The sequence below is a fragment of the Thermobia domestica genome, chromosome 6, assembly GCF_964235325.1.
Source record: "Thermobia domestica chromosome 6, izTheDome1.hap1.1, whole genome shotgun sequence".
Lineage (NCBI taxonomy): Eukaryota > Metazoa > Arthropoda > Insecta > Zygentoma > Lepismatidae > Thermobia > Thermobia domestica.
Genome location: NC_137459.1, coordinates 68,312,191 through 68,327,410, shown reverse-complemented (window position 1 = coordinate 68,327,410; position 15,220 = coordinate 68,312,191). Strand labels below are relative to the sequence as shown.

Below are 15,220 nucleotides of genomic sequence, written 5' to 3'. Positions count from 1 at the left end.
CCATGTAGTTACTTTGGAGTCTGTTTCGTCATAGCATCGTTGCATTTTCTTTCTATGATATATTGACGTAAGGTTAGTATTGTTTTTGGCTACAATGTGTTTTGAGGAGAAAGACTCGACTGGATTGATTTCAAAGACTCCAGAAGGAAGGATTGAAGGTCTGTAAAGGAAGGATCAACTGGATTTTAATAGTTATGTTTTCGCAGTGTCTTTTCTCCCTCAAAATTGTAACTTTCCAAAATGTTCCCTTTTTTGAATATGTATGTGCCATTTGGCAACTTAAGTTGCCGGCCTAAGAAACAAGAAAAAAATAAGTAATTTTCAAAAATATTCTAATGTCTATTTTAGAGTACTGTTAAGACCATATAGGCGAAAAGAAACTTTTCAAAATACCACTGGGGAATTCTGGGCACTAATGGGTTAATATGGTATTAGAACTCCCTTTCGCCCTCAGAACAATCTAATGTGACGTTGAATGGAATCCTAGAGGTCGTGAATGGTGGCAAGTGGAATATTATACAATTCCACGTGCAATGCATTACTCATTTCCATGAGAGAAATGGAGGTGGAAATCGGTACTGGACTCGTGCTTTCAAAACGGAACATAAATGTCGAATTATGTTCATGTCCGGGGATTGGGTGGGCCAGGAGAGATGTTTAACATAATCTCGATGTTATTCAAAGCACACCGTAACAGGTCCAGCTGTGTGAATGAGAGCATTATTCACCCTAAAATATACCTTCATTTCCCGAAACAACATCTGGGTCATAGGATGCACATGGTTCTTTAAAATGGCGACATCATCATGGGCAGTGACGCGATCGGTAATAGTCAGCACAGAACTCACTGAAAATTAGGATGTTGGAGTCTACAACATCATAGAGCTGCCGCCATATTTCACGATTGGGCGGAAACACTGCGGATCGTATACTTCTTTCGACGTCCGACCATTGTTTATCTGTACTGATGTGTATTTGCCATGAGTTCATAGGCTGGACATTGTTCCTCGCGATACATCCAACACATTTGCCACGTTCGTTACCCTCGCACCACATATCGAGTGCCAACAATTTGCACTCTTTAGAAATTTCAAAGTTCACCTATTTTACACTATCACCGTCTGCTCAGTTCACAGATACAGCCTTTATCTGTCTTCACGTTGTACGAAGTTTTCACTAACCTACCACCAACAACTCGGCATTGCGTTTGCCCCCTGACCGTTTCCAACTCCAAGCGTTTTCATTAAATAGATAAATATTTATATGTATTTTTTACATTTTAAGAGGTTTTTTTTTCTGTGGCGAAAAATATAGAAATAAAATATATATTATCCACGCCTTGTTATTGGCACTCCACATTACAGGCAGTTTAGCTTTCAACACATTATTGCACCTATAGACGGCTGGATTTCAAAATAGTAGACTTCTTACTGCTACTATCATTAATGGTTTTCTTCTTTTTCTTAGGAACAATAATGAGGATTCAAATAACACAAGAAGTACAAAAGAACATAAAACAAATTTTTTGAACACAACACACTGACAAATAATGTTAAGCCACAAGAGCTCGTAAGGTTATGGATACAAGCATGTATGTGCGTTGTTCGTACCCGGAAATATCGTTCAATGTTGAGGGAAAGTTTTTGTTCGCGAAGAGAGGGGCTTGTGAACCGTAGGTCCAATGTTTTACAAAATACGGAGTAAACCATAAACTCTTCAGTGCCGTAACTAATTTTCCCCTCAACTTTTTTTGCGATTGCTTTGTTCTGACAGTCCCGAAGTGGGCATAGAAATAAGTTGATATACAAAAAATACAGAATTGACAGAAACTGCAGAAAATTATTCGTAACTTTTGTAAATAATAATAGATGAAGAGTATTTTATTATTTATAACTCTCTTCTTAAAGTGATAAAAATCTTCACAGAAGTAGAAATCTAACCACATTGTTATGCTTATCTTTCCAAGAGTAGAATATAACTAAAACTGGCGCAACTTTGAACACTGCGTAAGCAAACTCCGCTAGTCTCACAGTACGAAGCATAGATCTACTGCTGCAGTGCACCCAAGGACATCAAAATTGCCATTTCGAGCTAATGACAGGGGGATTTCTGGTAGTTACAGGTATATTTATCAGTAGTCGTTGTTCGATCCAGAGAAAAACATCATCTTCACAGAAGTAGAAATCTAACCACATTGTTATGCTTATCTTTCCAAGAGTAGAATATAACTAAAACTGGCGCAACTTTGAACACTGCGTAAGCAAACTCCGCTAGTCTCACAGTACGAAGCATAGATCTACTGCTGCAGTGCACCCAAGGACATCAAAATTGCCATTTCGAGCTAATGACAGGGGGATTTCTGGTAGTTACAGGTATATTTATCAGTAGTCGTTGTTCGATCCAGAGAAAAACATCAGAATTGTTTCTGATATGCACATGAAGTACAAAAGTGTCTACACGCTAGGCCTCTATGGGAAGTGTTCTAATCCACCACATGGTAAGACCCTCTCTAACAATAATAGCCCAGCTATTGAAAGGGACGCTAAACTGAAAATCAAATCAATCAAATCTGTAACAATTGAATTATATTTCGTCTATGGAAATAGCATTACTATTCAGAATTATCGGCGAAAGATTGTAGTCGTTAAATAGAGTATATAATAATGTTGGGACCACAGATACTGACCAGAGTTGTTTCATATCATTTGCTCAAACAATATAGTTGAGGGAGGTGAATTGTCAAAATTATGGGCACGAGATGTTCCGGGGTTCACTGTCCATAACGCACAAAATTACCCATAGATCACAATGCTGAGGCATGACAGGTTGTGGTCCGTTGATGAGTGCGTAGTGATACCTTACAATGTTAGAAAATGAGGTATGACTTACATCTGTCCGGGATAAGATGGTTCCCCGCCTCAATTTGCTCTTGGCATCTGTATCTGAATTAATGAACATTTTCTGGGACGTTAAATGGGTCGTCGTGGTCCTTCTGAGTGGCCACCACGAAGTTCTGACTTCATTAGACTATTTTCTGTAAGGCTGGGCTAAGGGAGAGCTTTATCACACGCCAAGCCACAAAATCGGGATTACTTGGAGAATGACATTCGGCATATAGTTATCAATATGCAATCGCACTTCTATATAAATCAGTAGTTAATGTTCTCAAGCGTTGCAAAACCTAGTGGACACTGCAGGTTCCTATTTGGAATTTTAATTTTGCACTCAAATTATATTAGTCTGAGGTCCCCATCAACACTCCATGTAATCAATTAGTTATTATACAAGTTATAAGCAATTTTTAACTTCCCCTGTAATACAAACTCAAAATAATTAAAATAAAACACGTTATAAGCTTTCGTCATAGAGGGAGCGAGAGAAATAAGTAGAAAAGAAGTAATAAAATGAAATATAGTAACAGTGAGAGAAATTGTAATAAAAGTTAAATAATAAAATATAGAAAATCCAAAATGGTTGAAAGAATATAAATAATTATATGAGAAAGAGAGTTGTAGGGTGGAGTTTCTATAGATGATTAAGACCAAGGAGGCTGTTTCCAGAAGTCCGAGAAAAGGATCTTGAAAATACTCATTCGGAAGGTGTTGTTCAATGCACTCTTATAGATTGTGTGTTCTCAAGCAAGTACAAGGTCCGTCCCGAAATTAATGCGACCCATTTTCTTCTGCCGTGACTATCCGTCACACACTGCTTGCACGGAAGGGTGGGTGGAGTCTTGGGAACATCACGCGACCAGCGTCAGTCGGCACCGACCTCCTGGAGAGTCACAGTGCCTGTTTCAGTGAACCCTTATGTAAGTGCTCGGTCAAAATCAAGATGGAAAATACTCTCGAGCAACGATACGCGGTAAAGTTTTGATTCAAACTTAAGAAAAGAACGTCAGAGACTTTTAAGTTGTTTCAAAAGGCTTTTGGTGTGGAGTTCATGTCATATTCACAGTGCAAAAGGTAGCATAAAACGTTCAAGGAGGGTCGTGAGGAGGTCGCCGACGAACAACGATCAGGTCTCCCCCCAACGTTGCGAGATGAAAGTTCGATTGAAAAAGTGCGCAAATTGTTGAACTCTAATGGAAGAATGAGTGTTTGCCTAATATCAGAAATGCTTGACATTCCGAAGACCACTGTGCACAAGATTGTGACAGAAATTTTACAAATGCGGAAGGTGTGTGCCAAACTTGTCCCGAGAGTGCTCACCGATTGCCAAAAGAACAATCGAGAGGAAGTGTGTCAAGAATTGTTGCAGTGTTGTGAGGACGATCAAACTTTTTTGGACAATGTGGTAAGTGGTGACGAAACTTGGATCTTCGAATATGACCCAGAAACAAAAGGGCAGAGCGCAGAGTGGCACACGACGTCGTCCCCACGCCCAATAAAGGCAAAAATGAGCAAATCAAAGGTCAAAGCAATGCTCATTGTTTTTTCGAGTCCAAGGGAGTGGTCTATTTTGAATTTGTCCCACCTGGATAACCAGTAAACGCCAAACTATACGTCGAAGTACTGAAAAGGCAACGGGTTAACCGCGTCAGGCGCGAGATCAAAAATTCCTGGAAGCTGCACCATGACAATGCTCCCAGCCACACCACCTTTGTGATGATCGACTACCTGACCAAGGCCGGCATTTCAACGCTTCCCTAGCCACCTTACAGTATTGATTTGTCCCCTCCCGACTTCTTTTTGTTTCCGAAGATTAAAAAATCCCTCAAAGGACAGCATTTGGAAATGAAATCTTTAGTTTTACGTCCCAGGGTTATGCCGGTTAGGCTAAAGGAGACGGTGATGATGAGTAATGAATGAAATGGTGGAATGAAGAAAGTGGGAGGAAACGGGAGAACCCCGAGAAAACCCACGCACACGGTGTTTGTCCACCACAAAGTTCACTTGGCGGGAGCAGGGTTTGAACCCGAGACCCCTAACACCAGCCCCAGGACAGCATTTGGGGGCCCTGGAGAACATCAAGGCGGCTACGACGAGGTTACTAAAGAACATCCCTGTGACGGCCTTCCAAGACGCATATAAAGCATGGAAATCGCGTAAGAACAAGTGTGTTGAAGCAGGAGGGATGTATTTCGAAGAATATTGAGTAATTGTACGAGTCGGTTCAATAAATTTCTTAAAATAAAAATAGGCGCATTATGTAGGGACAGACCTTGTATGAGGAGCCTAAGAACATTGATAATTGCTGATGTGGTCGAATGAAGAGTTAATAGTGTTGACAACATAAAAGACTAAACAGTAAATGCATTTAAGTGTGTAGATAAGGGGTGGGGGCCACCCTCCTTCCCGAACAGCAACCTGTCTGTCGTTGTTCCCTTCTCTCCCATTGCAACACAAATGAACCGACATAAATCCAGCTTCCTAACTAAAAACAATCAACAACAACAACAACAAAAGTCCAGTGAAGACTCGTATCCTGCCAAATGCAGTAAGATAGATATTGCGTTCTCTCCTCACCGTCATTAGTCGTGCCGTGGCTAAATGCCTGATGATTTTGAATTATTCATGTTGGGTTGGTTGAAGGGCATCAATTATATGTGTTCCACACAAATACTCACGAGTAAGAAATTATCTCCTCAGCTTCATTCTAAGATTTTTTCCTAAACCCTGGTATAATTTATAAACGTTGAGAGCTGATGGTGATGATACTGCAAAAGCCGAAAGGAATGAAGGAAGGAGTAAGAATTGTGACTACCCTAGTTTAAAAGGGGGTGAGATGGCAAAGAAATCGATTAAGCCCAGGAAGTCTAAATTATAAGAGATTCGTTCCACTGTTTGGGTAACAAATCTAGGGTGTAAGTTTTCGAAATTCTCGAAAGGTTCTGTGTTTAGGCAAATTGGGACGAATGTGTTTGTAATTCATATATGAGGAATGAACGAAGTAGTACATAAACACAAAAAATTTCCGGCACTTGATGAGTGGTTGGAGAGAAGGGACAATAAAATAGATAGCCGAGTGTTATTTCAGGCTGAGAATCTCAAAAGTAAAAGTGGCGAACCTAGGAGGTCCGAGAGAATAAGAAAGTCTTCCAAGCGATTGGAATACGATTACATAGGTAACATTAATTAATTTCACATGTAAGGGGAAGTGGATGTTGTTGGTGAAAAATGTTATATTCATTGTGTAATAGCCGATAAAGAAACGGAAGGAATTCCATATTATATATTGTATAATTATTATGTACGTTAAATAATCTTTGTAATATTGTGATACTAGCGATAAAGTGAATTTGACAAATTTAGAGTAAACGTGTATATCCTAGATAGAATTAATTAGTCTTGTTAGTAGTGTGATTGATTGATAGAATACAGTAGTAAGTTTACTTGACAGATAAACAACTCAAACTACCGACTCGAAGACCTACAACTTCTAACCGCATCTATGATACAACTCAGGATTAGAGCCCAAGAATCCACCTACGTTTCTTCACTAAAATTTAATTAAATTTATGGTTCTTTTGAAAGCCTTTCTTAAACCACCAGTTTTCACTGTAATCCTAAAACTCCAAAATCATGTCTCCTACCAAAAGTTCACAAACCCACCAATCCAGAAAGCTCCATCACTTCCAGTGTGGGCTGTCCTATCAAGCACGCTTTCCTCGACGACCACTTTTGACTTCACATCCAGGCCTTTTCATTATACCGTTTTCAAACCGCTTCTTATTTTCTCATTCATCGAACCTCTGCCATCAAATACAGTCCTACACTCCATAGACATCACTGTAGTATACACTTTATTGCACTCACCTGTAGCCCCAATATCGTATAAAAATCCTAAATATGCCCCCAAACTTCTAAACTCCACACATAACTCCTGATCCAACTAGTTCAACTTGTTCTACTCCCTAAACAATTTCGCTTTTGAGAATAACAACTATTTTCAAGTCAAGGACACTGTCATTGGCTTTCGCATAGTCCCGTCATATGTTAGTCTATTCATAGAACTGCTGAAGCAATAAATTTTCTATGAACCACTACTTCAACCTTTTATCTGATTTTGATTTATAGTATGGAATTGTGGTCAACCAACATTGGAACTACTCGTACAGTCTCGAAACCCATCAAATTCGCCTGGGCCTTCTCCAGTCATACTCATACCTTCCTTGATTGGACGTCAGCCTCCAGAATAGAAGTCTTGGGACTGATGTAGACACTGAACCTGCAAATAGTATGCAGTACGCTCACTTCAACTAACAATTTACTGTTAAAGTATAGCAAGAAGCTTATAATCATTAACTTGCTGTTTTACCTGTTTTGTGATTACCATCTATATAGGGAAAATTTTTGTTTCATTTCGCTCGATTTAATCAGTAGTCTGGTGCAGTGCTAATATAGCATAGGAATATTATGGTTAAAAAACTAGTCACCTTGACCGGCTGAAGTTTCATAAACCAAACAACAGGATGGCACCTTAAATAAGCTTATGCCTTTTACTTATTTATTTATTTATTTATTGCGAAACATGGTTGTGCTGTATGGTTGCGAAACATGGTCGCTTACTTTAAGGGAAGAACAAAGACTGAAAGTATTTGAGAACAAGATCCTGAGACGAAGATCCAAGAGGAACGGGAATGGGGAATAGCGAAAACTTCATAACGAGGAACTACATAATTTATACCATTTACCAAACATTGTTAGAGTCACCAAGTCTAGGAGGCTTAGGTGGGCAGGTCATGTAGCCAGGATGGAAGAAAGAAGGAACACTTTCAAAAATCTCTGGAAGACCAATCGGAAAACGACCATTAGGAAGATCTAGGCGCAGGTGGGAAGACAATGTTAAGATAGATCTTGCAGAAATAGGAATGCAAAGCAGAAACTGAATCCAGTTGGGGGGCCGCGGTGGCTCAGTGGTAGAGCGTTCACCTCTGGTGCTAGGGGTCTCGGGTTCAAACCCTGCTCCCGCCAAGTGAACTTTGTGGTGGACAAACACCGTGTGCGTGGGTTTTCTCGGGGTTCTCCCGTTTCCTCCCACTTTCTTCATTCCACCATTTCATTCATCTCTCATCATCACCGTCTCCTTTAGCCTAACCGGCATAACCGTGGGACGTAAAACTCAAAAATTTAATTTCATTTTTTGGATCCAGTTTTCTAAGGATAGAAGTCAGTGGAGAGCTTTTGCGAACGCGGCATTGAACCTCCGGGTTCCATAGGCATAGTGTTAGTTAATTAGTTAGTTATTGTTTTCTGCTATTTTATTTTTAATCCCCTGGTCCCAGTTTGGATCCACATTGGGATTTTCCATCACTGAAATCTGTGGTCAGTTTCAGGTTAATTCTAGAAGTATGCGCAAGGAAAAATAAAAGAACTGAGAGTTTTTGCACCCTTGCCTTTGGTACATTAGGATTTGCTACGTGTGACCTTAAATGTTGTAAAGAAGGTTATGGCGGTTAGCCACATATTTTTATCAGTTTTAAAAGTGAAGATACGGAAAAAAGTATTTCAGATCCAGTTGTAATATCTAAATTCATGTGAGACATACAGTATAGCTAAAGATGAATGACAAGCAAGTCTTTTCCAAACCAAAAATTTCTTACTATATGGCTCTTACTGCAGCCCGTTTCTTGGTTTTCTTGTAAGGTCCCAAACGGAAGCTGCAGAAATAAATTTAACAAATAAGGAGTAGAAAAATGCTTTAGGGTTTACAAGAAGTTGATGTGTTAAAACGGTTCTTCCTTTAATTGAAAAACTGAAGCTAAAAAATAATTAATTATCTATTCGGTATTTTGATCCTACAATAACGGGTCACGTGTTGGTACGTGAGTGGCATAAAAGTCAGAGATCTGAAATTGGCAGATATTACTTTATTTCAGTTATAGATTACTTGCTCACTGCATAAGTTAACGCAAAGAGACTTTTTCTCCTTTGGCATTGTTAAGTTGTTCTTAAGAAATTATTTGGAAACAGGAAGAAGAAAGAAAAAAAAGTAAGCTGATATTTTCTTTACGGGGTGTTTAGTTAACAGCACAAATTTGACAGCTAATTGTACTGGAGCAGTGGCATGATTTGTATTAGCAATTTTGATGTGTTACATTCCAATTTTAAATTACATAATTAGTTTTAAAAAGATCAGGCGGAAGTGCATGGAAACAATACAGAATAGTTTGTTTGGATAGTTTCTATTCGAGTCAATGTGATAGGATGTATTAGTACGGTTTGCTTCGATGTATTAGCCTGTTAGGATAAGGTTAGCAATATAATTCCCAAGCAAATAATCAGCAGACTTAATTTAAATTGAAAACAGTTCGTTCACAATGGGTTATATATATATTACGTTCTTATTGCAGATTGTGACAATACAGTGTGAAAAAAAGTTTTCAAGATAGAGGATAAGCGCAATAACAGTCTATATAAAAAATAGTTCTTGTTATTTTCTCACAAAACCAATGAACCTGTGCGGCACTCCTGCAATAATTTACAAAATTTCGTCTTAATGCCATTTTGTAAAATCACTACAATCCAAAACTTTTAAAAAATTATATTAAAAAAAAGTTTAAAATAACAATCATCATCTTTCATAACTCTCCAGCTGGGTATATCCTCTAATTGTAATAAAAGAAAAGTTTTAATATTTTAAAACTTGTTTCATACTTGATGCTTTCACTGTATTACTATATTGCATTTTGATTAATAAAATATATAACTAAGTACTCACTATATATTTTTCTTCTAGACTTGGAGTATTGAATTATCCTAAAAAGTCAAAAAAAGCAGAACCTCGGAAGCAGTGGGTTATGGTTTGTGTTGTTTATCGACAGAATAAAGGCTTGGAGTTTTTTCTAATCAAAAGGCCAAAAACTGGTAAGAATGCAACATACTCTACATTTTCTTTTATTTATCATATATGTTGTGGACATATACAATCCCAAACAAACCTGTATAACTTTTTACTTCAAAACTTTGGATTAAATTAACCTATTGGAAAGCACACGCAAATAGTTGTTTTGGTTTCGAAATAATTAACAGAAGAAATAATTAATCATTTCGACATAATTAACAGAAGAAATAATTAATAATTTCGACATAATTAACATAAGTGCTTATCAATTATGTGTAGGTACAAATAAAGAAACAACTATTAACGTATTATAAAACAACAATAAAAGTTACATTATTTTCCGAGAAGAGAAATATTTACTGGACAAGATAGCTGGCTGCCAACTCAGCTTTCGTGGGTTGTGAAATTTCTGTTATATGAACATTTTTTTCGCCTACATATATTGCTATTTTAGATTTTACTTTCTACTATTATGCACAAATTTATATGCATTAGAACATAGAAAATGCGTTGAGTTTATCATAGTATTTAATCTTGAAAAGTCGCCTCATAATGTAGTGCAGTGGTTCAAAATTTGGAATATAGAATACATTTTTTGACGTGTGCCGTAAGAGCTCAAAAACGCCCGGTAGAAATACATGTACGTTTTGTTTTGTTTCAATTGGTATACAATAACTACAGTTTTATCGAACATGTGATAGGTACAAAGGAACCCAGACGCGCGCATGGAATGCAAACTACTTACTAGCAATTAGAAAGAAACATTATAAAATGAAACTATAAACCTTTTATAATTTTTCGTCAGCAGAGGTGAGAAGTGTAAAGGTTGAAAAATTAAAGAAATGATTGGTAACTTGAGTTTCTAATTACTGTTTATATTTTACTCTTATGTATGCCTGCATTCCAGTGCTATATTGATTTCTGGTATAGCTGTCTTTAACTATAAAAGAATACGTGAAGCTTACAAGTTCAGAAACACTCGTGTATTACTTCATAATTTTGATCTTTTTCAAATCCAAACCTTGTCAGTTATATTCTTCTCTTCTGTTTCACTGTTGTCCAATTTATATGTCTATATTAATTCATCAAAAATGGGCTTCATGATTGGGACCAATGATGGAACGAGATAAAACACACAGAATTTGAGTGGCCAGAGTAAGTATACCAAGTCATGCTATACAATTTTTCACTGTTTTAAACCACGTCTACTAAATTCTTTGTGAATGCTGTCCGAATGAATGTGGTAAATGTAGCAGGGAGCAAAACAGTTAGGCATGCAGTTGCCTTGTATCCTTCAATATGCAGTACAAAGTGAGTTCGGGCTATTTTAACAATGCATGGGGCTGAATCAACTGTGGATTTTGTTATTAGTCTACTAAGAGTGAACTATTTGGTGTTCATACCTTGGATTTTTAAGCGCTAGTTCTTCAAAGGCCATTTGTACCTTAAGTAAAAATGATTACAGGAAACAACTTGTATCATATTTCGCACAGATGAGATTAAATCTTTTGTTTAACGTCCTACAATTATCCTATCTATTCTAAAGGAGATGATTCCCAATAAATAAAGAAAAAAAAAAAATAGTAGAGTGAGTGGAAGGAACCGAGAGAACCCCGTAAGAATTCACGAATACGAAAATCATATGTATTGGTATCGAACCAGAGATTCTGTGAAGCAGAGATGAGCGCTTACCACTAAACCAGCGTGCTCCTATATTCCAGGCAGTTCACATGATTTGCTACATTATGAAATGCTCATTAAGACCTATAGAGAAAAATCAGATCAAGAATGTATGTTTACAATCTTATTAATATGGGTAGGTGATGACAGATTTTACTGAGTATCTGTGAATAAATGCTTATAAACCAATTACATCTTTTTTGTACTAATTGTCGATATGGTATATATCTTTCAGGACTGTTGGCCAACCTATGGGAATTTCCTAGTATCATACTTAATGAGCCCAAAGCAGGCAATGAGAAGTTTCTTTTTGATAATATGAAAGATATGTTCCTGGAAGAGTACGGCTTGGACGAGAATAACATCATTAGCCATCAATATTATGGAAATAAAGTCCACATCTTTTCTCACATCAAACAGACCAATGTAATATTTGGTGTGAAAGTAAAAGACAGTAAAAACTTAAAGGCACCTGAAGGTTACCAAGGTTGTCAGTGGTTAAATGAAAAACAGCTTGCATCGTCTGCCCTTTCTACGTGTATGCTAAATGTAAGTACTGGCACGACTTTAAAAATTCTGCTTAAGACGTGTTAAAAATTAATATTTTATGTTTAAATCTTATCTCGTATTAGAGTTCGAATGCTTTACTTTATATTTTAAATGGTAGTTTATGATGTACCTATACACAGCTACAGATTGTCTAATAATTTTTCATACTATTTCGTTCAAAAGTGGGTTAGGTATAAAATATGTTTTGTTAATAGTTTCTTAATAACTGAAGCAACTAGAAGTATTTATTATATTTTGATATTTTAAAATTTTTGGAACGCTATGAAGTCGGCCATTCTTTCCAAGTTGGAAAAGGAGAATGCATAAAGTATAATTTTAGTCTTTTTTCAAGAAGATAGTACGATCTTTTGGAGCAGGATGTTCGAAAGTATTCATACAAGCAAACAGAATGCAAGCACAAGAACTTTTCATTTTCATTCAATTGATGTTCATCATTCGCACGGTAACGGATAAAATTAAAGGAAAACGTTTGAAACATAGTCAAACTCTCCGGGTTTTGTCCCGGAAAACTCGTTGACGCGAGTTCAACTTTAGTAGAACTCCAAAATTTCCCCAATGCAAAATCACCTTAATCCAGTTATTCACGAAGAGCAAACTTCCCCTTTCCCTATGCGCCGTCCATATTGAAGAATATGTTCCCTTTGTTCCAAATATTCGGGGTGGGACTTCCACAATTCGCGCAAATGAATGACATGGGTGTATTCTGTTTATAAAAAAAGCCCCATATACCAAGTTTCGTGATTTTATGTTGAACTGGTTCGAAGAAATATGTAATACTTTAGTTTCTTCCTTCTCCTTCCGGAGTAGAATTTCGGAAGTCTGTGCAATGCTTTTATATCCAAGTTTCAAAATGAATATATAACAGTAGTTAAATTGTCCATACATTTCAAGTAATCCTTGCTTGACCTTTTACGTTATTGATGACTTCTATAAAGACATTGCTGAAAATTTAACTTAAATTTGTCCAATAGTTTTTGTCATGTCATTCGCAGCAAAACATATATGCATACCAGCTTTTTTTTTCAGTTTGTTTTTTGAGTAATAATTTGCAAACCGAATTTAAATTTGCATCGCAACTTATTTATAAACTTGTATCTCATATTTGACAGCAATGAAAATTAAAATTATTTATTTATTTTGCTGTTTTACGTGGACGTGAAATGAGAAGATTAATGTTTTTCATATAACAAACACTTTTGATTATGTAAAGCAAAGTAGAGAAAAAGTAATAAATATGTAGATTTATATAAAATACTAACTTTGTCATTCTAGAGATTGCTTAAAATCGTATCTGATATCTAATATTTTCACATGGAGCTTTTCATTAAGTGCTGAATCTGTAATGTCATCAAGAAGTGGGGAATTGACATTACTCAGTCCACGAAATGAACCTATATTTTTATAACATAAAGCACAACAACTTAATTTCACACAAATATTTATTTCCTGACTTATATAATAGTCAAATGATGCGCGGATCAAGTTTGTTTTTTTTCATTTTTTTTAAACCGTAAACCAAACACTTCTTTTGCCACTTCATTGAAAAGCAGAAGGACGTAGCAAAAGAATATTTCCCGATCAATGCTATGAAATAAGTAGTAGATATCATTTGTGAACTCTGTACTCCAGAGCTTTAAAACAATAAAAGAATAGAAAAGCGAGCTCTTGTTTTCGCTAGTTATCGAATTCCCGAAAAGTGACCTGTTGTCTTGAATTTCGAAAACCCATTGAGGTGCTTTATTTATATGCGCTATAAAATGTTGGAGTGCACGTGATCTGTTTGTTGTCAATTTTACGGCCAGCTCTTTAGTAGTAGGGTGTATTGTACATAGTTGATTGGTATGTATTGAAAACCAGAAAGGCACCAAAAGGGAAGGGAGATTAGTTAGATAAGTGTCCCTTGTTTCCGAGGAGAGATTTATCGCAAGTATGTAAGACCATAAAAGGACCATTCTATCATGAAATAAAAGCTGTATTATAATGCTGTATGATAAAAAATAAAATAAAAAAATAAAATCTCATTTCGGAAATAAATTAATGACCATAGATGCGTTACATTACAATTTTCTCGTTTGCATAGCAATTCTATTATTTTTTTTTTATCAAACTACGATGCGATACTAGTTAAAATATATAAAAAAGGCTGGTGCATGCCTATTTATTTATCTTCTGTCTATTACCGTCCTCCCTTACCTATTTAATTACACGCACGAGTTTTATTATACTAGTACATAATTTATCATTGTTATCCATTTTGTTTGTTACATTTAATTTAACCTTAACGATAATAGCATTAAGTCATAATCACTATTAGTAATTAGCATAGAAGTAAATAGTTTCATAATTAATAAAACTAGATAATAACAATTAAAGACCATATTTTGCTTCAGATTAATTTTATTTACCTGTCCATTGTGAACTTTGTATTTCAATTTTCATTTACAGGTTTACAAGGAATTTTCGTCGAAAGTGACCTGCAACTTGTTTGATATGGTATGTTCTACTTTAGTAATAATTAGAGTGGTCAAGTATTATTCATATAAATAGATAGGGATTTCCTTCTTTCCCATTTTCGAGGAGCACTCCTAATTTATCATCAATGTTACGCTATTCAATTTTTATTTCAAATGTCTCACATTATTTATTTTTTTCTTATCTATCGGTTTCAATACAATAATATAAAAAATGGGAATGTTGTGGTGCAAGATGTTAGGTTTCGATTCCCAGTTGTAGAGCTTCGAACGCACTACAGTGATGGTTCAGATTCCACTTTAAATGGTAGGTCAAGAATACAGAAGAAAAAGGTGACTTCTTGGCAGGTTTACATATCTAATATGCAGAGTTCCTGCAAGTGGGAAAATCATAGTATGGCAGATTAAAGAAATATTTTCGAGGGAAATCTGGAAAAGAGAGGGAAAAAGAGTAAGATAACGGAGGGATAAAATTTTATAACAGACAAATCTTTCAAGGTTGAGATCTATAGAAATTTGGAAGAAGGTAGCAGGTGATCATTTTATTAAATGCAAAGTAGCTTGCTGAAAGATGATAGCTATTGAACAAGAGCCCTTTCTGTATGGATTTTGAACACCAAGATCAGTGGTCTGATACCTACACTGTATTTCATGCTGTCAATACGAAAAAAGGAAAATTGTCAACGAAATATCGTGGTTTAATGTATGAAATC

The 15,220-nt window shown here is 36.2% G+C and overlaps 1 protein-coding gene across 2 annotated transcripts in view; it reads left to right on the top strand.

Annotated features, from left to right (window-relative positions):
• The window catches only part of LOC145688044 (adenine DNA glycosylase-like), a 68,267-nt gene that overhangs the window by 25,309 nt on the left and 27,738 nt on the right, over positions 1-15,220 (top strand). For both annotated transcript variants that reach the window (XM_081761742.1, XM_081761743.1), the window contains exons 7-9: positions 9,682-9,809; positions 11,702-12,015; positions 14,482-14,529. In XM_081761742.1, the coding sequence (XP_081617868.1) occupies positions 9,682-9,809; positions 11,702-12,015; positions 14,482-14,529 (490 nt within the window). The remainder of the gene's footprint in view (positions 1-9,681; positions 9,810-11,701; positions 12,016-14,481; positions 14,530-15,220) is intronic.